Consider the following 26989-nt stretch of genomic DNA (forward strand, 5'->3'; position numbering starts at 1 on the left):
TTTGAAGGCTATGGCGTAACCTCGAGTGACGACTTCCCGTACCCAGGCATCTGAAGTGGTCTGCAACCATTCCTGGGTATATCCTAGAAGCCGGCCCCCCACCCTGGGATCCCCCAGGGGGAAGACCGCCCCGTCATGCGGCAGGCTTATCGGTCTTGGCAGCTGGCTGACGGGCAGCCAAGGCTCTTTTGGGCTTCGGCTTACCAGGTTTGGAAGTGCGGGCCTGCTTATTGTACCCCTGACCTTTTGCTTTACCTGAAGGACGAAAGGGGCGAAAGGACGTACCTTTAGCCTTCGACACAGAAGGAGCGGTATTAGGCAGGCAGGCAGTTTTGGCAGTAACCAAGTCAGCCACAATCTTATTTAAGTCCTCCCCAAACAGAATTTCTATCTTGAAAGGGAGTACCTCCAGGGTTTCTCTAGAGTCCAGATCCACAGACCAGGATCTCAGCCACAATATCCGGCGAGCCAGGACTGATGTAGTAGAGGCCTTGGCTGCCAGGATACCGGCATCAGAAGCCGCCTCTTTAATATATCGAGAAGCTGTGACAATATATGACAAGCATTGTCTAGCATGGTCAGAAGAGATTTCAGCTTCTAACTCCAAGGCCCATGCTTCAATAGCCTCTGCAGCCCATGTAGCTGCAATAGTGGGCCTTTGTGCAGCACCCGTGAGGGTGTAAATCGCTTTCAGACAACCCTCCATACGTTTATCCGTAGGCTCTTTTAGAGACGTGACGGTAGTGACAGGTAGAGCTGGGGAAACCACCATCCTAGCCACATGCGAGTCCACTGGAGGAGGCTTTTCCCAATTTTTAGACAGCTCTGGCGCGAGGGGATAGCGAGCCAGCATCTTCTTTTTTTAGATATATCAGTACACAGTAAGAACTGGATGTATATCACAGTGTAATTGTACTATAAAACCCTGACTAAGTGCACTCTTTCTTAACTATCACCGTCTAAAAAGGCAGGTAGAATACTTAAGTGTCATGTAAAGGCACAGCGCTGACAACCAGGCGGCTTTACATAAGAGGATTTGCCCAAGCAGTCCCAGGAACAGTGAGCTAAGGGATAATGGCGCCGCAGACACTGACAGGGAGTGAGGAAAAGACAGATATGCAGCTCCAGGGCGGGAACACTTGCTAGAAATGGCGCCCTGGGGCTGGGGGAGGGGCTTCAGGTCTAAGCCTTATCCCCTCTGCTGGCAAAACCACCGGGTACTGTGGGCGATATAAGAATTGGTTTAGAGAGAAAACCTGACCTGCGCCCATGCCCTCGTGATCTAGTGGGATCGCCTGTACTGCCACAGTGTCCACCGCCAGTGCGCGCGGCCCGCCTCCCACCGACCGCGCCGGATTGCGATAAAGACCGGGTCCCGCAAGCAGGACCCACTTACCACCTCCCGAAGCGCGGGCACGCGATCCTGGAGAGCCCCAGCCGTGTGTGTCTAATGTGAAGAAAACCGGAGCCTCCGCTGTAGGTACCCGGCAACCAGGGCTCGGGAGTGTACAGCGCCGCTGGGGAGAGCTGGAGCTGCAGCAGTGAATGTCACAAGACATTTACCACCGCTGCTGCCCTTGAAATCTTCACTTTTTACCTCATAAAAAGCTTTTCTCAGGGCTGCTTGGAGCAGCCCCTCTGTTCAGTGCCTGCTTACTGCAGCGCCAACTTACAAAACGAGCTCCTGTGCTGGGAGGCGGGGTGATATAGGAGGCGGCGCTGTGCATTCTGGGAACAGTCAAAGCTTTGAGCCTGTTGGTGCCTCGGATCAAGATCCTATTCTACACCCATTGTCCAATCCTTGTGGAGCCCAGTGTACCCCGCAGCAGAAATTCAAGCTGCTTAATGTAATAAGTAACTAATAGCATTCACAAAAGATTAGTACAAAGCTACAGGTGACAAACGGGTCTATGTACTAAGCCTTGGAGAGAGAGAAAGCAGACAGAGATAAAGTACCAACCAAACAGCTAACTATCAATTTTCAAACACAGCCTGTAAGATAACAATTAGGAGCCGATTGGCTGGTACGTCATCTCCGTCCACTGTATCTCTCATCAAGGCTTAATACATAGACCCCAAAACTGAAATTGCATATTTTATGCAGATGTGAAAAAAACATAAAAGTACAGTGAAATAATAGTTACAATACGCAATCCATGCACATAACTCTTGAAAACATCTGGTCACAACACTGTCACTGTTTAGTCCTTAGACCCAGCAAAATGCCTTACACCATAACTGCTGCTGCTGCCCTCGGCGGTTATGTAACACTAATCCGATGTGATCATTGTGAAAGCTGCTGAAAGCAGCCATCATCCGGCAGGAAGATGTCACTGTTATTTCTCAGCAGCAGTTAGCATGCTTTTGCCAGGACACGGGCAGTGCACACATTTATTAATAGTCAGCAATATTTCTATGCGCCCAGAAGATGGGCAACTTAATGGAGACATTTAAAATGACTTAAACATAAGATGAAATGTGGTTTATTATCGTCTATTCAGAAACATTGAATTACAGGGGAATTCAATTACAGGTTTATGCTAGATGTAACCTGGAGCGATACACTCCTCTCTCCTATGCTCAAGGATACAGTGACCATGCATAACTGCAGAGCTCAATGCCTGAACCCCGAAATGTAAGAAGGAGACTGGGAGGGATGGGTGCTCGGTACAGTCTGCTGTTTTATCCATTTGACTATCAAGTTCAACAAGAAAATATTGGGTGTCTGAGTACTCCTGAGCGAATGAGGAACATATATTTTTTCCCCCATTTATGTGTGACAAACATTATCAATGTGTACAGAACATTTTCCTATGAACACCATAAATAAGCAACCTGAAGAACAAAGAGGGGAAGGGTTCACCAGTAAAAATGTGAACAAACAGCAGCAACCATCTTTAGCTCCCATACGATGTTACATTTCTCACATACATAGTTGTGTTTTTTGTCTATTTAGTAGCACTATAACTATACTTATGAAAATGAATGATCCAAGTTTCCAGGGAGCACTCAACAGATAATCTCTAATGATTTGGATATTATTTATATCTTATTAACAGACCTCGTGGTCAGAAACCACCTCTTCCGGGTCAGGTAGTGTTGCGTGATTAGGTGTTGTGTCACTTGTGTTGTCAGACATATCTGAAAGTAAAATAAACAGGTTCAGCATTTCATTGCGTTCATAATCTGCTATAATCCCTTATGATGCTCTATATATCTAATTACAGCCCTGTAAATTTATGCAAAATTCCATATACAAAGCTGTGACAACAGGAAGTGTGCCTTCTTCTAAACCTACAATTCCTACCAAGTATCTCAACCGTCAGAACACCAGCAGCGGAATGCCAATGGGTGAAAATGGAGACAACTTGGAGGTAAATACGAGGGTTAATCTACAGGAAGGAAGGGTTAGGCTAAGGCATTGGTGGGTTAGGGTTAGTCCTAGAATACTTACCAAAGATTGCTGCCATTTTCACCTTCTGGATCCTGCAGCCGGCATTCTGACGGTCAGGATTTTGACAGTCGGGATTCCGTACCCAATCCTTCCTACCAGCAAGACTGCTGAGAGAGGACTGTTCATGGATTTCTTAATTTTAAAGAAAATCCAAGGAGAGAGAGAGTCATTCGGCAAAATGAAAACATTAGCCAATATAGTGCTAGAGGAGTGCAGCACACTTAACATTCATACTGACAATACTGGAAAATATTTCAAATACTTAAACCACTAACTGTACGGTGTTTCTTCACTGACGCTAATGAAAGGTCAACATTGTCAGAACGTCGCGCATGTGGTTGTAAGGTAAATCTATCCTCCACCTCAACTCCTACATGACAATCTGACTACAAACCCTTCTCTAGATGCTCTGGTATCCAGTGATCACAGGTAAAAGGTAGGTCACTAATAGATCACTAGTTCTGGGTATGAAAAAGGACCAGCACTTGCAGAGAAATATAAAAAAGGCGATCAGGTCAAAATATCGACACCGGATCCAGACGCTGGGATCCCGACATTAATCCGAAGGAGAATTTGCCAGGCCCTCAGAGTGGTGAGCCACTGGGAGGGGGGAGGACTTGTTTGGGAGAGGTTGGGTTTAGGCTGCGGAATGAGGGTTAGGCTGCGCAGGGAGACAACTTTTGGCTAGACACCCCCGCGGAGGGTTAGGCTGTGCGTGTGTGTAGGGGGGGCAATGACGACTTAGAGCTAGGCATCCCTGAGGAGGGTTAGGTTTAGGCTGGAGGAAGGGGGGTTGAGGATTAGGGCTAGTCTCCTTACCGTCTTGGTGTCAGGATCCTGACCTTCGGGCTGCCGCGGTCAGTATTTTGACTGTCGGCATACCAAGCCCCGGGATTCTGATACCATCCCAAGATTATCAACATGAAGTGCATTAGTATGCTCTGCTACAAAACCTCACATCAGTTTACAAAAAACACTCAAAAATCACTTAGGGAGGAATTTAAAATGGTTGGTAGCCTCGGGCTTTAATGCCCAGGGCTATTTAATTGGACTTCCAAATTCCCCCAATAGCCTTGTTAACTCCCGTGAAAGTACCGTTTTAACAGGCGGTAACGTGGGTTAACGGGTGTTAACGCACATATCCATGAAAAGTTCTCTCTCTGTTGCAGCAAACCTCTAGGTTTAGTTGACTGCTGTCAGCGCCAATGCGTGTTTTTCCACCCAGAGGAGGATACTTGTAACCTCTGACATTGCAGCTCTGCTCTTCGATCCGCCCCTTCGGTTTATGTAAGCCACAGTCGTTACACTGTCCGACTGTACCTGAATGGCCCGATCTTGCAGAAGATAGGCCGCTTGGAGAAGACAGTTGTAGACGGCTCTGAGTTCCAGAATGTTTATTGGCAGGCCGGATTCCAGACTTGACCACCTTCCTTGGAAGGTTTCTCCCTGAGAGACTGCGCCCAAGCCCCGGAGACTTGCATCCGTGGTCAGAAGTACCCAGTCCTGAATCCTGAACCTGCGGCCCTCCAGAAGGTGAGGTAGTTGCAGCCACCAGAGGAGTGAAATCCTGTCTTTCGGTGACAGACGTATTCTCTGGTGCATATGTAGATGAGATCCCAACCACTTGTCTAGGAGATCCAGTTGGAAGGGCCGAGCATGAAACCTCACGTACTGCAGAGCCTCGTAAGAGGCCACCATCTTCCCCAGAAGGCGAATGCACTGATGGACCGAAACCCGGGCCGGCTTCAGGACATCCCGGACCATTGTTTGTATCACCAACGCTTTCTCCTCCGGAAGAAACACCCTCTGCACTTCTGTGTCGAGGATCATTCCCAGAAAAGACAACCTCCTGGTCGGCTCCAAATGTGACTTTAGAAGATTCAGGATCCAACCGTGTTCCCTGAGCAGACGAGTCGTGAGAACAATGGACTGCAACAGCTTCTCCTTGGATGATGCCTTTATTAGCAGATCGTCCAGATACGGGATTATATTCACCCCCTGTCTGCGGAGGAGAACCAGCATCTCCGCCATCACCTTGGGGAAAACCCTCGGTGCCGTGGAGAGGCCGAATGGCAATGCCTGGAACTGAAAATGACTGACTAACAGTGCGAATCGGAGAAAAGCCTGATGCGGCAGCCAAATCGGAATGTGGAGGTACGCATCTTTGATATCTAGGGATACCAGGAATTCCCCCTCCTCTAGACCTGATATCACCGCCCTAGGGACTCCATTTTGAACTTGAACTGCCTCAGATAGGGGTTTAGTGATTTTAAGTTCAAAATGGGCCTGACCGAACCATCCGGTTTTGGTACCACAAAAAGGTTTGAATAGTAACTCTTGTTTTGCAGATGAGGTGGAACTGGTACAATGACCTGTGACTCTTCCAACTTTTGAATGGCTTCCTGTAGGACAGCCCTGTCTGCCAGCAAAACTGGCAAGCCTGATTTGAAGATCGGTGAGGTGGGGTTTCTTGAAACTCCAGCCTGTAAACCTGGGACACAATATCCTGTACCCAGGGGTCCAGGCCGGACGACACCAAGACGTGGCCGAATTGTCTGAGCCTCGCTCCCACAGGCCCTACCTCCAGTCCGCGCGGTCCACCGTCATGCTGAGGACTTTGATGTACCTGAAGCGGGCTCCTGTTCCTGGGAATCTGCAGCAGCAGGTTTCTTGGATTTTGCCCGAACTCCTCTAAAGAAGTTGTTAGACGGCTTGGTCTTTCTCGATTTGACAGCCCGCAAGGACTGTGACGTAGCTGCAGAAAAGGTTTTCTTCGTAGCAGGCGCAGCTGAGGGAAGAAAAGGTGACTTACCCGTGGTTGCCGTGGAAATAAACGCATCCAACGCTTCCCCAAAGAGAGCCTGACCTGTGTAGGGTAGGTTCTCCACACTTTTCCTGGATTCGGCAGACCACTGGCGCAGCCAAAGTCCTCTGCGAGACGAGACAGACATTTAAAATATCCCTGCAACCATCGAACCCAGGTCTTTCATGGATTCCACCATAAATCCTGCAGAATCCTGAATGTTACGTAAAAATAATTCAACGTCACTTTTATCCAATGTATTTGAATTTTCAAGTAACGTGCCTGACCACTTTACTATAGCCTTAGAAATCCACACACAGGCAATAGTAGGACGTAATATCGCCCCCGAAGCCGTGTATATGGATTTGAGCGTAGTGTCAATTTTGACATCAGCAGGTTCTTATAACGCGGTAGATCCTGGAACGGGTACAACCACCTTTTTGGACAGTCTGGAGACAGACGCGTCAACAATGGGCGGGTTTTCCCATTTTTTCCTATCCTCCTCAGGAAAGGGAAAAGCAACCAAAACCTTTCTAGGGATCTGAAATTTTGTCTCCGGGTTTTCCCAGGATTTCTCAGATATAGCGTTTAATTCCTTAGACGCAGGGAAGGTTAGCAAGGTTTTCTTATTGTCAGTGAAGAAAACCACAAGCTGCTCAGGTGTTGTATCTGCAATATTCAACACATCTCTAATGGCCTCAATCATCAACTGCACCCCTTTTGCAAGAGATGCCACCCTCCGCAGCACATCCCCATCACCATCTGCCGTGTCAGAATCGGTATCCGTGTCATCCTGCATAATCTGGGCAAGAGCACATTTATGAGAGTGTACGCTAGGGGGCCCTGAGGGAACAGAACCGGACCAAACTGCCATAGGAGTTCTGTAAGACCTAAGTTGCAATTTAATTTTGAGCAACCCTAGTAGAAATCTGAGACATCATACTTTTGATAGAGACTAACCACTCAGGCTCTCTTGAAGAGACCTGCACTAAAACAGTGCAATCCTGATTACATGGAATGGGATCATCCTGAGGGGAATTATCCTCTGCAGCATATGACACAGAATCCCTGGACATAGTTTTATGGAGGCCACAAACACTACACACACACACACACACACACACACACACACACACACACACGGAAAGGGCTGACAGAGTTTCGCCCCTAAGAATGCCAAGACACAGATTGGAGCCAACCCACACACAGCGCTATAGGGAAACCCTTATCCAGCGCTTACTGTGCACCTTAATAGGTTACACAGTATAGATATACAGCCTCCCTCCCTTCTACAACCCCCTGGTACCGTACAAGGCAGCTGGAGTTGATCTGGAGGAACAGCTCTCCCTGTCAGCGCTTCTGCAGGCAGGAAAATGGCGCTGAACGCTGCTGGGCCCGATCTGAGGAGAAGCTCCACCCCTTTCATGGCGCAGCTTCCCGCTCTTCTGAAGATTATACTGGCCTGAGGAATTGTGCTGGCAGCGATCCTGGTAACCTGACAGGCTTGCTGGACAGTCTAGGGTGTAGGCGCTGGCTCAGGGCGCCCCTCACAGCACCGCACCATGTACCACTGATCCCCGGAGCACAGTTAGTACCGCGCTCCCTACCCTGTTGCCGCCATCTTCACACTGGTTCCCCGCTTGCCGGGGGGGGGGGGGGGGGGGGGGGCGGTGACTAACACCACCGATTTTCTGGCTCTGTAAGGGGGTGGTGGCATGCTGCTGGGGTGAGCAATCCCCTGTGGTGGCGAACATTCGATCCCCTCAGGAGCTCAGGGTCCTGTCTGCGGAGATAGTGGCTCAGACCCCACAGGGCGGACACTACTCTCCCCCTTAGTCCCTCGAAGCAGGGAAGCTGTTGCCAGCAGCCTCCCTGTGCCTAAACTCTAACAAAAATAATAAAACTAAAAGAACTCCTATGAAGCTCCCCTAGCTGTGACCGGCTCTTCCGGGCACATTTTCTAAACTGAGTCTGGTAGGAGGGGCATAGAGGGAGGAGCCAGCCCACACTCTCAAACTCTTAAAGTGCTAGTGGCTCCTGGTGGACCCGTCTATACCCTATGGTACTAATGTGGACCCCAGCATCCTCTAGAATGTAAGAGAAAATCACATATATAGATACATATTAGATTTTGATTGAACTGTACATTTTGTAACGTATTTCAGGGTCAGATTAATCAGGCGTTTCTATACAAGCGTCTTGAGTCGTATACCCCTTTCAGACATGGGACCCGGGATCTAACAAGCCGGCAAATTCCGGGTCCAGTGTCTGAAAAGGGTACAAGATTCAAGGAGCATGTATTGGAACACCTGATTAATCTGACATCAGTCTGTGACCTAGGTCGGGAGCAGGGTCATATGCTTTCGCGCATGCAGAAATCCCATGTTGCTGCGCGTGCACGTGCAACAACCCAGGATTTAGCTGCATGTCTGAAAGTGGCAAAACTGAAGAAAAAGACTATATAAATGAAAATTATTATCATTTAAATCACACAAAGAAGGATTTACTCTCAACAGCAACAAAAAAAATTGCTACGTATTAATTACACCCTTGAGATGTTGCATATAAACGTATTTGAAATTGCAAAATCCACACTTTATCTACAATTACCAGTTTAATTGTTCTTACAATGCCTTCAACAGCATTTATTTGGACATCTGATAATATTCAGACCACTGTCCCACAATAACTAACACTCCAAATTAAGACTGTCTTCTTAAGAACAAAAAAAAAAAAAAAAGCAGGCACCTTTTCCTGCTTAGCCTGCTGCACCTACAGAACCCACCCATAAGCTCCTGTCAAAGCCACCAATGGTTATAAGACAATATGAAGTGGGTAGTGACTGGTGTAACGCACTACTCCGACACTCAGCCATACACTTTCAGCACAACTTTGATATCAGTCTTAGAACAAATAGCTAAAAATAAAATCCAAAACTGCTTCCTGGCCAGTAACTGCCATTTAATAATTACCAAAATGCAAAACTTGAGAGTACGAAGAAAACCACAGCAACTGACTATATTGTCTAACATGGATTACAATTCTAATTAATGATTTGTTGCTATGGGCAGGGTATCCAGTCTTTAGGTCGACACTCATGTCGACGACTATTGGTTGACATGCATTAGGTCGGCATGGCAAAGGTCGACACATGAAAAGTTTGCCATGAGTTTTTCACATTTTCTTAATTTATTTAACTTTTTCATACTTTATGATCTATGTGAAATAAGATTGGGAATAGTAGCCTGAAGCATAGCGGACGAAGAGAGCCAAGCGAGGAGACATGGTGCACGAATTGGGGTTCCCGGCCACTTTACAAAAAAAATTTTAAAAAAAAAATCGACAAAAAAAAAACCCTCACATTGACCATTTCCATGTTGACCTAATGACCGTGTCAACCTAGTCACTGTTGACCAAAAGTGGTCGACCTAATAACTGTCGACCCAACGATCCACACCCATGGCCAGCAGGGTGGCACTATGGTAAGAACTGCTGACCGTGAAAGTGATGGGGATCCTATCTGTGTGGAGTTTTTTAGATTCCGCTGAGTGCTCTGGCTCCCTGACACACCCCATAGACATACTGTTGTGAGTGTGGTAAAGAATATAGGGGTCTTTTTACTAAGCTTTGGATGGAGCTATAGTACCAGCCAATCAGCTCCTAACTGCCATGTTACAGTCTGTATTTGAAAAATAACAGTTAGGAGCTGATTGGCTGGTACTTTATCTCCATCCAAGGCTTAGTAAATAGACCCCACAGACTGCAAGGTTCACTGGCACAGGGATTAACGTGAATTACTATACTTTGTATGTAAAGGTGTGTACACATGGTGCGATTTTTATTACGATTTTGACTAGTCAAAATCGTAAGAAAATATAGTGCATATTGCAGCACATGTGTAGTCCTTGCGATACCGATGCACAGTCCCACGGGATCAGTATCGCAAGGAAAAATAGACTGTGCAGGCAGCCCAACATTGACTATATCGGTGGTGCCGGCCTCCAGCCACATCAAATAGTCAATGTTGGGCTGTACAGCACATTGCACCGTGTGTACACGGCTCTGGCCACACATAGCAGCCAAGCGGGTCCCGGCCGGGAGGGGAGTTTTGTGTTCACACGGATCCTGTTCTGTGGGATCAGGATCCCACAATGACACACAGGATTTCAACAGAACACAGGGGCAGATGTATTAATCTGGAGAAGGCATAAGGAAGTGATAAACCAGTGATAAATGCAAGGTGATAGACACACCAGCCAATCAGCTCCCATATGTAAATTAACAGTTAGGAGCTGATTGGCTGGTGCATTATCACCTTGCACTTAACACTGCTTTATCACTGGTTTATCACTTCCTTGTGCATTCTCCAGGTTAATACATCTACCCCATTGTGCGGCATAGCCGCACTGTGTGAACACATACATTGAAATGTATGTGTTCACATTGTAATCCCGCCATTCTGTCATCCGGTCCAACCGCAGCATGCTGCGGTCGGATCCAGCGGGACTGCCGCACATTTGTGGGCTCCTGCATAGGCACCCATGTGCAGGCTCCTTCCGGCTAAGCGGGTCCCGCTGAACGGCACCCGCTTGACCACTATGTGTGGCCAGAGCTTTAAGAGCACTTTGTCATATAAACACAATAACAATGACTGTTAAAATAAATAAATAAATAAATACTGATTGTAAAAATAAAAAAAAACTTTCACTTTAGCAAAACAAACTTTAGACAATGCAGTAAAGGCCCATACACATTAGACGATGTCGCTCTGTGTGCGACATCGTCTAACGTTTCCCCCTCCCGGGCCGGCCGGTCGGCGGCCGCCTGTACGCACTGAGCGATATGACCGCTCATATCGCTCAGTGACGTCACGCCCCCGCCAGCCCTGCATGAAGGTCGTGGACGACAGTCCACATCCTTCATGCATGCCCTACCGACAGCGACGATCGTTGCCAACCCGCGGGGCCGCACATCGGTCGTCGCTGGCGGCATACACACTTAACGATATAATGAGCGACGTCGCTCAAGGAGGGGGAAAATGAGCGACATCACTCATTATATCGTTAAGTGTGTATGGACCTTTACTGTATCAGAAGCTGTAGTCTCCCAAATGAAAAGCTAATGCTTACAGGGGAAAAAAGTTTAACATACAGCAGTCCTTATGACACAGCTTAAAAACATATCTCCCCTTTAGAATGTAAGCGCTCACAAGCAGGCCCCCCTCCCCTCATGTGCTTTTCCTTCTTCTACTCCATACAACAGCACCTAACCCTCATTTTCGGACATCCTGATGCTTATTTCATCATCGTAACAGCTGATACAGCAATATTTTTATACCATTAACTTGTCCTACATTGGGCGGTATCCAATTAGATCCGATCTGTTTTCGGCTGTGAAAATGGACGTATATCGCGATTACTGACCGATGGTCATTATCGCAGTAACCAATTAGTGTCCATTTTCATAGGCCGAAAACACATGGGATCGGGTATAAGTCACCAATCCCATGTGTTGTCGCGGCCGTGGCAGCCGCTTATCATAGATTATGTTTCGGGTACCTGTAAGTGTCGGCAACAGGGGGGGGGAGCTTGCTGCATCGGGTCTAACAGGATAGCCCCCAGCGATACAATTGGATACCCCCCTTTGTCCTGTAATGTAAGTTTTTTTTCTTGTTTGCTCATTTGTTTATGTACTTTGTTAGGCACTGGGGAACCCTTGTAGCACCACATAAAGGATGATAGTAGTAATAATAATAATAATATTATAAACACACAAAATACTGACATTATCCAATTTCAAGCACATTTGTGGTCATCATCCAATCATACTAAGCAAGATGAGCCCTCTCTCGTCTGTTTCATGCATATATATATATGCATATATATATATATGCATATATATATATATATATATATATATATATATATATATATATATATATATATATATATATATATATATAAATAATAAGATTTTACTCACCGGTAAATCTATTTCTCGTAGTCCGTAGTGGATGCTGGGGACTCCGTAAGGACCATGGGGAATAGACGGCTCCGCAGGAGACTGGGCACATCTAAAGAAAGCTTTAGGACTATCTGGTGTGCACTTGCTCCTCCCCCTATGACCCTCCTCCAAGCCTCAGTTAGGACACTGTGCCCGGAAGAGCTGACACAATAAGGAAGGATTTTGAATCCCGGGTATGACTCATACCAGCCACACCAATCACACCATATAACTCGTGATAGGAACCCCGGTTAACAGTATGATAACAATGGAACCTCTGAATAGATGGTTCGCAATAACAACCCGATTTGTGTAACAATAACTATTTACAAGTATTGCAGACAATCCGCACTAGGGATGGGCGCCCAGCATCCACTACGGACTACGAGAAATAGATTTACCGGTGAGTAAAATCTTATTTTCTCTGACGTCCTAGTGGATGCTGGGGACTCCGTAAGGACCATGGGGATTACACCAAAGCTCCCAAACGGGCGGGAGAGTGCGGATGACTCTGCAGCACCGAATGAGAGAACTCAAGGTCCTTCTCAGCCAGGGTAACAAATTTGTAGAATTTTGCAACGTGTTTGCCCCTGACCCAGTAGCAGCTCGGCCAAGTTGTAAAGCAGAGACCCCTCGGGCAGCCGCCCAAGATGAGCCCCCTTCCATGTGGAATGGGCTTTTACAGATTTAGGCTGCGGTAGTCCCACCGCAGAATGCGCAAGCTGAATAGTGCTACAAATCCAGCGCGCTATAGTCTGCTTAGAAGCAGGAGCACCCAGCATGTTGGGTGCATCTAGGATAACAGCGAGTCAGTTTTCCTGACTCCAGCCGTCCTGGAAATATAATTTTTCAGGGCCCTGACTACGTCCAGTAACTTGGAATCCTCCAAGTCCCTAGTAGCCGCAGGCACCACAATAGGTTGGTACAAGTGAAAACCTGATACCACTTTCGGGAGAAAGTGAGGACGAGTCCTCAACTCTGCCCTATCAATATGGAAAGTCAGGTAAGGGCTTTTTTATGACAAAGCCGCCAAGTCTGACACATGCCTGGCCGATGCCAGTGCCAACACATGACCACTTTTCATGTGAGATATTTCAAATCCACGGATTTAAGTGGCTCAAACCAATGTGATTCCAGGAACTTCAAAACCACATTGAGATCCCAAGGTGCCACTGGGGCACAAAAAAAAGGGGCTGAATATGCAGCACTCCCTTACAACGTCTGCACTTCAGGCTGACATCCTTCCTGGCTTTTTCACTCAGGATCCGGTGTTCAACCGCCATGCCGTCAATGCAGCCGCGGTAAGTCTTTGAACAGACAGGGCCCCTGCTGCAGCAGATCCTGTCTGAGTGGCAGAGGCCATGGGTCCTCTGAGATCAACTCCTGAAGTTCCAGGTACCAAGCTCTTCTTGGCCATTCCGGAACAATGAGTATAGTTCTTACTCCTCTTTTCCTTATTATCCTCAGTACCTTGGGTATGAGAGGGAGAGGAGGGAACACATAAACCGACTGGTACGCCCGCGGTGTCACTAGAGCGTCCACAGCAATCGCCTGAGGTTCCCTTGACCTGGCGCAATATCTTTTTTATTGAGGCGGGACGCCATCATGTCCACCTGTGGTCTTTCCCAACGGTTTACCAGCATTTGGAAGACTTCTGGATGAAGTCCCTATTCTCCCGGGTGGAGTCTGCTGCGGAAGTCTGCTTCCCAGTTGTCCACTCCCGGAATGAACACTGCTGCCAGTGCTACCACATGATTTTCCGCCCACGGGGAATCCTTGTGGCTTCTGCCATTGCCCTCCTGCTTCTTGTGCCGCCCTGCCTGTTTACATGGGCGAGCGCCGTGATGTTGTCTGATTGGATCAGTACGGCTGGTTTTGAAGCAGGGGCCTTGTTTGGCTTACGGCCTTGTAAAGGGCTCTTAGCTCCAGAAAATTTATGTGAAGTGAAATCTCCTGTTTAGACCACAGTCCTTGGAATTTTACTCCCTGTGTGACTGCACCCCAGCCCCGAAGGCTGGCATCCGTGTTTACCAGGACCCAGTCCTGTATTCCGAATCTGCGGCCCTCTAGTAGATGAGCCCTCTGCAGCCACCACCGCAGCGACACCCTGGTTCTTGCCGACCGGGTTATCCGCTGCTGTATCTGGAGATGGGACCCGGACCATTTGTCCAACAGGTCCCACTGGAAAATCCTTGCGTGGAACTTTCCGAATGGAATTTCTTCGTACGAAGCTACCATTTTTCCCAGGACTCGTGTGCATTGATGTACCGACACCTGTCCCGGTCTTAGGAGGTTTCTGACTAGAGATGACAACTCCTCTGCTTTTTCCATTGGAAGAAACACTTTTTTCTGGTCTGTTTCCAGAATCATTCCCAGGAACAGAAGACGTGTCGTCGGGACCAGCTGTGACTTTGGAATTGAGAATCCAGTCCTGCTGTTGCAGCACTTCCCGAGAAAGTGCTACCCCCTTACCAACTGTTCCTTGGACCTCGCCTTTATCCGGAGATCGTCCAAGTACGGGATAATTAAAACTCCCTTCTTGCGAAGGAGTATCATCATTTCGGTCATTACCCATGGTAAAGACCCTCGGTGCCGTGGATAATCCAAACGGCAGCGTCTGGAACTGATAGTGACAGTCCGGTACCACAATCTTGAGGTACTCCTGGTGAGGAGGGTAAATGGGGACATGCAGGTAAGTATCCTTGATGTCCAGAGAGACCCTGTAATCCCCCTCGTCCAGGATCGCAATAATCGCCCTGAGCGATTCCATCTTGAACTTGAATCTTTTGTTATATGTGTTCAAGGATTTTAAATTTAAGATGGGTCTCACCGAACCGTCCGGTTTCGGTACCACAAACATTGTGGAAAGGTAACCCTTTTCCTGTTGAAGGAGGGGTACCTTGATAATCACTTGCTGTGAATACAGTTTTTTGGATAGCCACCAACACTGCCTCCCTGGCAGAGGGAGTTGCCGGTAAGGCAGATTTTAGGAAACGGCGGGGGGGGAGACGTCTCGAATTCCAGCCTGTACCTCTGAGATACTGTTTGAAGAACCCAGGGATCCACCTGTGAGAGAGCCCACTGTGCGCTGAAAATTTCTGAGACGGGCCCCCACCGTACCCGGGTCCGCCTGAGCAGCCCCAGCGTCATGCTGTGGACTTACCGGATGCAGGGGAGGACTTCTGCTCCCGGGAACTAGCTGTGTGCTGCAGCTTTTTCCCTCTACCTTTTCCTCTTGGCAGAAAAGATGAGCCTCTAGCCCTCTACTTTTCTGGTGCCGAAGGGACTGTACCTGACAATACAGTGCTTACTTTTGCTGTGGGGTAGCTTGTGGCAAAAGTTTTGATTTCCCAGCCGTAGCTGTGGATACGAGGTCTGAAAGACCATCCCCAAACAGTTCCACCCCCTTCTAGGGCAAACTTCCATGTGCCGTTTTGAATCGGCATCGCCCGACCATTGCCGAGTCCATAACCCCCGTCTGGCGGCAATGGTTTTACATAGCGCTTATTAGTGATGCCAGTCGGCAAATATCCCTCTGTGCATCACGCATGTAAAAGACAGCGTCTTTTATATGCTCTATTTTCAGCAAAATATTGTCCCTATCTATAGTATAAATATTATCCGACAGGGAATCTGACCACGCAGCTGCCGCACTGCACATCCATGCCGAGGCAATAGCAGGTCTCAATATAATGCCCGTGTGTGTGTGTATAGCTTTAAGGGTAGGTTTTCTGCTTTCTATCAGCAGGTCCTTCAGGGCGGCCGTATCCGTGACGGTAGTGCCACCTTTTTTAATAAGCGTGTAACCGCTTTATCTACCCTAGGGGTTATTTCCCAACGTGACCTATCCTCTGGTGGAAAAGGGTACGCTGCTTAGAAATTATCAATTTCTTATCGGGGGAAATCCACGCTTCCTCACACACCTCATATCAATTCCTGAGATGCAGGAAAACTACTGGTAGTTTTCTGTCACCAAACATAATACCCTTTTTTGTGGTATCTGGGGTATTATCAGAAATGTGTAATACATTTTTAATTGCCTCAATCATGTAACGGGTGGCCCTATTGGAAGGTACACTAGTCTCATCGTCGTCGACACTGGAGTCGGTATCCGTGTCAACATCTGTGTCTGCCATCTGAGGTAGCGGGCGTTTTAGAGCCCCTGACGACATGTGAGACGCTTGGACAGGCACAAGCTGAGCAGCCGGCTGTCCTATGTCGTCAAACCTTTTATGTAAGGAGTTGACACTGTCACGTAATTCCTTCCATAAGTCCATCCACAACGGTGTCGACCCCGCAGGGGGTGACATCCCATTTACAGGCATTTGCTCCGCCTCCACATCATTATCCTCATCATACATGTCGACACAGCAGTACCGACACACAGCACACACACAGGGAATGCTCTGACAGAGGACAGGACCCCACAAAGCCCTTTGGGGAGACAGAGGGAGAGTATGCCAGCACACACCAGAGCGCTATATATCACAGGGATATCACCTATAGAGAGTGTTTTCCCTTATAGCTGCATAATATATATATATATATACTGCGCCTAATTTGTGCCCCCCCTCTCTTTTTAACCCTTTTCTGTAGTGCAGGACTGCAGGGGAGAGTCAGGGAGCGATCCCTCCAGCAGAGCTGTGAGGGAAAATGGCGCCAGTGTGCTGAGGGAGATGGCTCCGCCCCTTTTTCGGCGGGCTTTCTCCCGCTATTGTAAAAGTTCTGGCAGGGGTTAATAAACACCTATATAGCCCCTGGGGCTATATATGGTGTCAGTTCGCCAGCCAAGGTGTTAATATTGCTGCTCAGGGCGCCCCCCCCCAGCGCCCTGCACCCATCAGTGACCGCAGTGTGTGGTGTGCATGAGGAGCAATGGCGCACAGCTGCAGTGCTGTGCGCTACCTTGGAGAAGACCGAAGTCTTCAGCCGCCGATTTTCCGGACCACCTTCTTGCTTCTGGCTCTGTAAGGGGGACGGCGGCGCGGCTCCGGGAACGGACGACGAGGTCGGGTCCTGTGTTCGATCCCTCTGGAGCTAATGGTGTCCAGTAGCCTAAGAAGCCCAAGCTACCACCACTTAGGTAGGTTCGCTTCTTCTCCCCTTAGTCCCTCGGTGCAGTGAGCCTGTTGCCAGCAGGTCTCACTGAAAATAAAAAACCTAACATATACTTTCTTCCTAGGAGCTCAGGAGAGCCCCTAGTGTGCATCCAGCTCAGCCGGGCACAGAAATCTAACTGAGGCTTGGAGGAGGGTCATAGGGGGAGGAGCCAGTGCACACCAGATAGTCCTAAAGCTTTCTTTAGATGTGCCCAGTCTCCTGCGGAGCCGTCTATTCCCCATGGTCCTTACGGAGTCCCCAGCATCCACTAGGACGTCAGAGAAAGAAAAGAAAAAAAAAAAAAAATTATATATATATATATATATATATATATATATATATATATGTTTCTGCATATGATTTGTTACATTGGTTATCTGGCACTGCGGACCTTTGTGGCACCTTATAAATAAACCAAGATAATGATCTGTCTCATTCAGAGTGGCAGCCTGAGTCTGTATGTGGTCAGTAACAGGGCAATGAAATGAATAATAGAAAGTCTATTCTATGTCAAATTGCAGATATCCGCTGTACCTACAGTAATTATAGACACACTATTTAGAAAACAGACATTCTGTCTTTGCCCTGTTCCCTGTAGTGATTTGGCAGAATGTCTTTCTTAGCTATACAATCACAGAGCCACTCAATCAGGATGGAGACAGGCCTTGAATAAAGTGAGATTCCCATTATAAATTGAACACTGCACGTATCAGCAGGGTTAGGCCACCTTTACCAATATTTATATCACTTGAGAAATGAACTGTGTATATGGAGCTGGCATGCATTGCTAAAAGTTAACATCCGATATGCAGACTGTCACTGTTTTAGCTAAATATAGCATTCTGAAACTCAGATTTTAAAACCGTACACATACTTTTCAGATTTCATAGTCTGAAATAACAAAAACGAGATTACGGATGTGGACTGAGATTATATCAGCTTTGTTTAGGGACTTGTCTGCTGCATGCCTTCAGCCAGACTCCCTCCCCATCACGTCACTCCTTTCCCCCTCCCACAGACACTCCTATGTCTGGGATGGGTGTGCTGGACACGTACACAGCAGTGATGATGATGATGCAGATGTGTCAGTAAGCTCCACATCTCAGCCAGCTGCCTGCGTCCCACTCAGCCAGTGTGTTGAAGAGAAGGGGGGGGGGGGGGGGGGGGGCAACGACAGTGCATTCTGGTGCAGCCAGATGTAATATTTTACATACACTGCACAAGTACCAGCCGGCCCTTGCTATACTTCGAGTAGTCGAAGATTCACATGCATTTTTTTTATACATTTATAGTGCTATTTTTTTTTTTCTCAAAACGATATCTATAAAAGTTTACAATATTTTTTACCAAGTACAGATATATAAAGCTTTATTACAGTATTGGACCTTTATCTAACATGTATAAATACTACACTTGCTATCACATGCACAACATAAAACAAGCGTATCATTGAAAGCCAGCAGTTCTGAGCTGCCTCTTTCATGTAACCAAATCGGTTCATTGTGTTACATAGTTGGGCTTCTAGCACACAACTGCAACACACTTCAATTATCTTGATTTTGACCGTTCAGACATCAAGTAATCAGATTACAGGCCTGGGGCAGAACAGTATGCGATTTATGGGACTGCAAAGAAATGCAATGCGTTTGGTGGAAAAATATTATTTAAAAAAAATGAATGTGTCGCAAGATGTAAGGTTGAGAATAGATAGATAGATAGATAGATAGGATATCTCTCAATACTATCCTGAATAAATGACATGCAATAGCGTACAGTTACCAAGGTATATTGACAGATTATAAACAGACACACAATCCCCAGGAGAATCTCACACAACACAGGATAGTGGTAGTCCAACTCTAGGGTGTATGTAGCCCTGAAACAGATTATGCAGTACATACCTTTAGAAGGTAACTAGGTAATGGGAACTCAATCCAAAAGAGATACAAATTCTTATAAAAAGTTATAATGCAGCTGCTAGAATAGTTCAAAAAGAACTTAACTAGCCATGATACAACTGCTGTAGTTTTTCTGTCACCGTACCTGTGCAAGCACTACCAGTACATCTACCCTGACCAAGCAACAGCACTGACCTATGCGGACAATTTAGGTTTTCTTTTGTGAGTTAATTGCAAATAATATCAGATGTATGACACACATGATTGACAGGATATTTCCCATACACACAAATTTAATACAAAAGATGATTTCACTTTCTCTATTCATAAGTTTATACACATGCTTTCAGAGTATACCGATAGGGTATGCGGTAAGCATACCGCTAGTCGGGATACCGGCTGTCACAATACAGACGCCAGGATCCCGACGGGGGCACCATACCGCTGCCGGTATGATGGCGAGGTATGTGATTCCACCTCTATGGGTGTCCACGACACCCATAGAGGGAGAATAGAACCTGTAGCTCGCCACCAAGCATGCAAGGAGCTTCGTTGCACTCGCCCCACTGCCGGCATTCTTCTAATCAGGATGCTGATGCCGGTATACTGACAATCGGCATCCCGTGCGCCGGGATATCATACCGAACCCACTGATAGACATAGCAACAAGTAAATACTGCATGTACTGTTTTTTCTTTTAGAATAAAATCTTGGCTGAAATAGTATAAAATCATAACCTAAAAATCATTCCAAACTTCTTAAGCAAATGTTTTACTTTAGTTATGTTTCAGTGAGTGAGTAGATTTATCATCATCATTGGTCATCAATTAATTATCCAAGTTGCGGCTGACGAAAGTAAAGTACATGAGCAGTTCAGTATTGCTACACTGCTAATTAGTAGTGGTGAAAGCGTAAGGCAGCCATACATTGTGCAATTATCGCCCTGATCAGCAGCTAATGGGGACAATATTTGCACAATGCATGGTGCAACCAAGCACCAATTATCAGTCTGCCCGTTTCATCTGACAATGTATGGTCACCTTTACTCTGCCATGCAGTGTGTGCATGTGCGAATATGTGTGAACTCCGGGAGCTCCCTCTCGGCGCTATTCAATCTGCAAAGAATTGAATTGACCCCTAAATGTCAGCTATCCCGACCATTAATAATCCCAGCATGTTTTTTGTCTATTAAGATCAGACTTTTCTGATCATAGACTGCCAGGGGATGCAGATACGGTTTACACTATAAATGAAACCCTAGTAAACGGCTACCTAAAGATGATCACAGATGCAGCAATCTGGCCACTCCAGTGTCAGACGGGTGCACTGAGCAGGTTATTCAGGGACCACTCTCTACAACAAGCCTGCAGTACCTAACATGCGCAAAGGTTTGTGTATGACCGATTCCCACCTCCCATATAATATTTTATGTTGTAAAAAAAAACTCAAAAATCTTTCTAGAAAGACACTTCATATTATCTGGAACATTTATTTATGTGCAAGACCTGTTGCAGTTTAGAGGTGCAGTGCTGGGGATTTAAAGCATATTATGCAGCATAAAATGGAATTTCTTTTGCACACACATTTACAAATCACAGCATGACAAGGAAATAAAATCCAAACAGTTATACTTATTAACAAAAGGTGGAAATGATGCTAAATACAGAAATCACAAGAGGCGCACACTGAGCCACTCAGAGCTGCAACCCATACACATCTGAAAAGAACTCCATTAACCATATAGTGGCAAAGGTGTTGGCTCCTGAGAATGCTGGCACAGGTGGTGGCCAGCAACGGCACAAACACTCCCCCAGAGGTGACAACTGCACATTTACATCCCCTCTAAAGACCTGATTCAGAGATGTACATAATGCACATATTTACAGAGTTCAGCGATTATTGGCCAAATGCTCATCCGCCAAGGTACCTTACTGATGCCACTTGAAATGAGAAATACTTTGCAAAATGATTGACAGTCAGGGACCAATTGGGGGTGGCGGCAAAAATTGCAGGCATGTTTTCAGGGTGTGTCTCAGCCTATAACAGCAATCCTGCATGTAGAAAACCTGACGCCAACATCTCTGTTCCCCTGGCCATTCTGTGAGACCACAGAGTTACTCAGATAATCTATTCATGAAGGATCTGCAACTGCCGCTGTGTGTGTGTAAGAAGGTGCAGGAATCTGTAAAGCCGCCGGCGGGTGTCTCACTACATTTCCAGGGGCCACAGAATTAGCATAATTTCGCATATCCACTGCGCATGGGATCACAGCTACGAATGCATTAGTGTACATCTCTATCACTAAGCAAACAAACATTGCATGGCGCATCCAGTTGCATCTTTTACCGTAATGCTGTCCATTTGATAGCGGGAGCCTTGTTATTAGCACCTGCATTGGAGAGACACCTACTACTGAAGACATAACTCTGCTTTGCTCCAATCCAAACAAAGACATTCTCCATGTAAAGGAAAACACTTTATTCAAGAGCAGCATCTTCACCAATATAGGAGTTGCACAGTTAGAGAAGTATGGTGATGCGGTATTTTATATTATACAAATGTTATTCTCCTTTGGATCATGATATTTATATGTTTTTAGCTTTATTGCAGTTATTTAGTTTGCATTTTATGTTCCGCTCCCAACACATTGTCACTTATTCAACTATTTTTTTTATTTTCTCATGTCAGGGAAAATGTAATGTAATTTGTATCCTCTAATTAGTAACTCACCTGTTCCTCACAGCGTACCCTTCCACCACATAACCAAGTCTCAAGGTCACTCACCCCAACCTCCTGCCTTGTGTCTCGGCCATCACTACCTCGCTTACTCCCTGCCCTCAGGTCTCCTTCCACTTGCTCACGCCTCATGTCACCTGTCTGTCTCCCCTTTCCCCTAGATTGCAATCTCCTTGGAGCAGGGTCCTCCTCCCACCGGTTCTCTCAGCCCTCTTCTCTTGCACTTCCGTTACAGCGGTCATTTACCCAGGATCTCCACTCGCTCATAACCGGTCATCACTTCCAGTGGCTGCAGTCCCACTCTACAGGGATAACTCGCCTTACATGCCAGCTGCATTGTATACTGAGAATTGAGATGCTAACTGTTACTTGTGCTCTATTTATATTTTTGGTTACTGTAATGCAGTGGTCGAAGTGGGGCGGTATACGGCGGTATGGTATACCGCCACTTCTTCCACTGACCTGGAAATTAGGAAATTAAAGTGCAGCAGGAGGCGAGGGAAGTGGCCATCCTGCTGCACATGTTGTTCCCCGTCCCTGCGCGGCGGTCGGCGGCTGTGTAGGGCGCTGCACTAGCTCACAGCCGCTCACCACCGCCAGCCGCCCACCGCACGCCGCTAGCCGCCCACCACCACCAGCAGCCTGCCGCTCACCCACAACAAATGAGGTAATGTTCCCCTGCTATCACCTCTCTCCCTGTCGTTACCGTCCCTGTCCCTACTGTCACTGTCGTCACTCTCTCTCTCCCTGCTGTCACTGTCGTTACTCTCTCTCTCCCTGCTGTCACTGTCGTTACTCTCTCTCCCTGTCGTCATTCTGACTGTCCCTGCTGTCACAATTTCAGCTCATTCAGTGTGCTACAATGTGAATTTCGGCTCATTCAGTGTGCTACAATGTGAATTTCGGCTCATTCAGTGTGCTACAATGTGAATTTCAGCTCATTCAGTGTGCTACAATGTGAATTTCAGCTCATTCAGTGTGCTACAATGTGAATTTCAGCTCATTCAGTGTGCTACAATGTGAATTTCGGCTCATTCAGTGTGCTACAATGTGAATTTCGGCTCATTCAGTGTGCTACAATCTGAATTTCGGCTCATTCAGTGTGCTACAATGTGAATTTTGGCTCATTCAGTGTGCTGTAATGTGAATTTCGGCTCATTCAGTGTGCTACAATGTGAATTTCGGCTCATTCAGTGTACTACAATGTGAATTTCGGCTCGTACCGTGTGCTACAATGTTAATTTTCGGCTCGTACCGTGTGCTGTAATGTGAATTTTCGGCTCGTACCGTGTGCTGTAATGTGAATTTTCGGCTCGTACCGTGTGCTCTAATGTGAATTTCAGTTCGTACCGTGTGCTATAAGGTGAAAGGGGCACCAGTACTAGATAGTATAAGGGGTTCTACTACACTGGACACGCCCCCTTTTCTGGAGCACGCGCCGAAGACTTTTGCATACCCCTACTTCAAAATTTCCACTTCGACCACTGCTGTAATGTAATGTCTTACTGTTTTCTGTATGCATAGCATTGCGGGCTACTAGTGGTGACATATAAAGGGGGAGATGTATTATAACGACACAGATTGTGCAGATATAATACTTCATGCTTCACCTTATTACCGAGGTGAAGCAGGAAGTATTAGTGACAAGATGTATTACCATCTTGTCTGCTGGAGTGCTTCCAGTGATCCCCGCCAGAGCACACAGCGCATCAGCATGATGCTGATGACATGCGCTGTGTCTTCCTACCCAGCCGGCTCCAGTGCACATGTGCGAGATCTCACTACTATCGTGAGATCTCATATGCTGCCAGGAGCCAGCAGCCATCACAGCCAGGGACCTGCTGTGGAGATAGGGCAAGGACACCTACAGCTGCCAAATTAGATAGCCGCAGGTGTCGGGAACGGTCAGTGCAACTTTTAGATAGCAGCTCCGATAATTACAGGGGCGCATTAGTTGTAATGAAGCACACACTGCCGCATTAATGCATAGCGGGTGGGGGGTGGAGTGATAACAGCGCACGTAACGAGTGCTGATACCTTCCCACCCCCCATACAGACCCTTTATACATCTACCCAAAACTGTAGTAATAATAATACTAATAGTAGGTAGAAACAGGACTGTCTACATAAATTGTGCTATTGCGTTTAGAAACCAGGTTCTGCAATTTTCAAGCTGATTTACAAAAATAAAAAAACAAAAAAACACAAAAGAAAAGTTACTCAAAATTTGTGCATGCGTTTCCATTTTATTAAATAAGCAAAAATGTCTTATCAATAGAAGGTGAAGTGCCAGCGCTTTCATGGAGGCAAACAGAAGAACAACAGTGTTTGTCTAAACTAGGTCTATCCTGGTTCTTTCCGTCACTTCCTTTTCCTTATCTATAATGCAAAACAGTCGTAAAACCGATATAGTCACCTATTAAAACTATATCCCATAAACCATTATTTCAAACAAAATAAAATATATGCAAATTACAGACTGCATGCAATCCAGAAACCCTACAGAGAGCCTTATGTACCTGCTAGTTATTTCTAAGACATTGTCAGACACAACATAAAGAAAAAGTTTTTTTGTGTTTTTTTTTTTCATCTAAAAACCTTAAACTACACCTCAGGGTTTTGTTAACTAAGATTTTTGTTAACAAATAGACTTAACTCCTATCTGCCACATAATCTCCTATATTACCTCATTTCTATAGCAAATTAACCATAAGAAGTGTTTCATTATGCCACCATATTGATCTGCATTTTGTTATATTGTGATGGTTTGATATGTACACCGCATGCAGGACAATGGGAACATACTGCTAGGGACATTGGTATATAGAGCAAAGAACGCTAACGCTCATAATTAATCACTGACAGTCTTATGGACGAAGCATCATAACAGCATTCATACAATAAATGCTTGTGAATTGGAAAAAAACAACACGTTGATCTTTGATTTTAAAAAGAATTTACAGAAACTGTGACAAATGTCATACGTGAAGGAAAGTTCATCTGTCAACACTAAAAGAAGGTTCACCTTGATGAAGACAGCTGCTGAAACGCAGTGGTGGTAGGAGATATTCTGGCTACCAGACCTTATATGGGTACACTTGATTTGGACTGGGCAAAGCTGGGGTTTGTCATGTACAGTATCTAGGGATTCAGTATGATATCCCATCTGTCGGGATCCCGGCGGTCAGGAGACTAACCCTGGGATCCCGACAGCTAGGTTACTACCTGCGAGCGCATGTCCGCTTGCCACCCTACGGTCACCATATTACCCCATCGGGTGGAGGCATGGACCACCACCCAAGTGGGTATTCCAGGCGGCAGGCGGAATTTCAACCGCCGGTATTTCACCAGGTGTCGGGATTCCGGCGTCGGTATCCTGACCGCCTGGATCCCGGCAGACGGCAAATTGATTGCCTCCAGTATCCAGGACCTTACATTAGACCATATGAGCTAAGCTACCATACATATCCTTTTGGTAGCCAGAAATATCACCTATGTTTTTCTATGTTTAATGAAGGTTAATGCACTATGGGGGTTATTCAGAGATGGACGCAGATCCTGCTTCTGCAACAAGATCTGCATCCATCTACTCACATGCTGGGGACCGCCTAGCATGTGTGGGGCACCACCCTGCGATGCGTCCGTTTAATTGCGGATGAATCGACTTACGGTCGACCCCTGCATGTGGTCCAGCACCATTTTTTTCTCGGAGTGGCTGCGTTTGGCAGCACGCACATCCTGAAAACGCTCCCAGCACGCCCCCACAACACTGCTTCACCGCACACCCAACGCCTGCCATTGTAAATCATCTTGTGGACGCATCCTTCGGGGATGCTCCCACAATGTGAATGACTACGCAGGTGCAATGCGACCGCTGCAAGTGTGCAGTTTGCTGATGTACCGCAAACTGCGATGCAGCCCCATCAGTGGCGGACTCTGAATAGGGTCCTATATCAGTCTCTCCATTATATTTGAGGATTCTAATGTACCATAATTAAAATGTATATTGATTTTTATACCTCCACACAAAACTCTTTAAAACTATCTCTCCAAAACACAGTTGAATACTATGGACTATCTAATGCATATATTCTATGTATGTTAAGTACACAGATTGAATAGTTACACTGCTGTGATTAGGAACAGTGGGGCAGATGTATTAACCTGGAGAAGGCATAAAGAAGTGATAAACCAGTGATATGTGCAAGGTGATAAAGGCACCAGCCAATCAGCTCCAATATGTAAATTAACAGTTAGGATCTGATTGGCTGCTGCCTTTATCACCTTGCACATATCACTGGTTTATCACTTTCTTATGCCTTCTCCAGGTTAATACATCTGCCACATTGACACTAGTGTATCCTTTATAGCAAACATCAAGGAATAGTGAAAGCGCTGTGATCAGACCCACATGCCAGGTATGTACAGTGAATGTGTACAGGTGCTCACTGTCACATATACTGTAGTGACAGCGCTGTGCTCAGACCCACATGCCAGGTATGTACAGTGAATGTGTACAGGTGCTCACTGTCACATATACAGTAGTGACAGCGCTGTGATCAGACCCACATGCCAGGTATGTACAGTGAATGTGTACAGGTGCTCACTGTCACATATACAGTAGTGACAGCGCTGTGCTCAAACCCACATGCCAGGTATGTACAGTGAATGTGTACAGGTGCTCACTGTCACATATACAGTAGTGACAGCGCTGTGATCAGACCCACATGCCAGGTATGTACAGTGAATGTGTACAGGTGCTCACTGTCCCATATACAGTAGTGACAGCGCTGTGATCAGACCCACATGCCAGGTATGTACAGTGAATGTGTACAGGTGCTCACTGTCCCATATACAGTAGTGACAGCGCTGTGATCAGACCAACATGCCAGGTATGTACAGTGAATGTGTACAGGTGAATGTGTACAGGTGCTCACTGTCACATATACAGTAGTGACAGCGCTGTGATCAGACCCACATGCCAGGTATGTACAG

General features: G+C 46.5%; 1 protein-coding gene across 4 annotated transcripts in view; it reads right to left on the bottom strand.

Moving 5' to 3' along the window:
- Positions 1 to 26989, bottom strand: part of ARFIP1 (ADP ribosylation factor interacting protein 1) — a 310000-nt gene that overhangs the window by 270818 nt on the left and 12193 nt on the right. For 2 of the 4 annotated variants that reach the window (XM_063920535.1, XM_063920537.1), the window contains exon 2: positions 3062 to 3141. The exons of the other annotated variants lie outside the window; for them this stretch is intronic. In XM_063920535.1, coding sequence (XP_063776605.1) covers positions 3062 to 3139 — 78 coding nt within the window. In that variant the 5' untranslated portion in view covers positions 3140 to 3141. The remainder of the gene's footprint in view (positions 1 to 3061; positions 3142 to 26989) is intronic. 4 annotated transcript variants of the gene reach the window in all.

The sequence above is a fragment of the Pseudophryne corroboree genome, chromosome 1 (assembly GCF_028390025.1).
Source record: "Pseudophryne corroboree isolate aPseCor3 chromosome 1, aPseCor3.hap2, whole genome shotgun sequence".
Classification (NCBI taxonomy): domain Eukaryota; kingdom Metazoa; phylum Chordata; class Amphibia; order Anura; family Myobatrachidae; genus Pseudophryne; species Pseudophryne corroboree.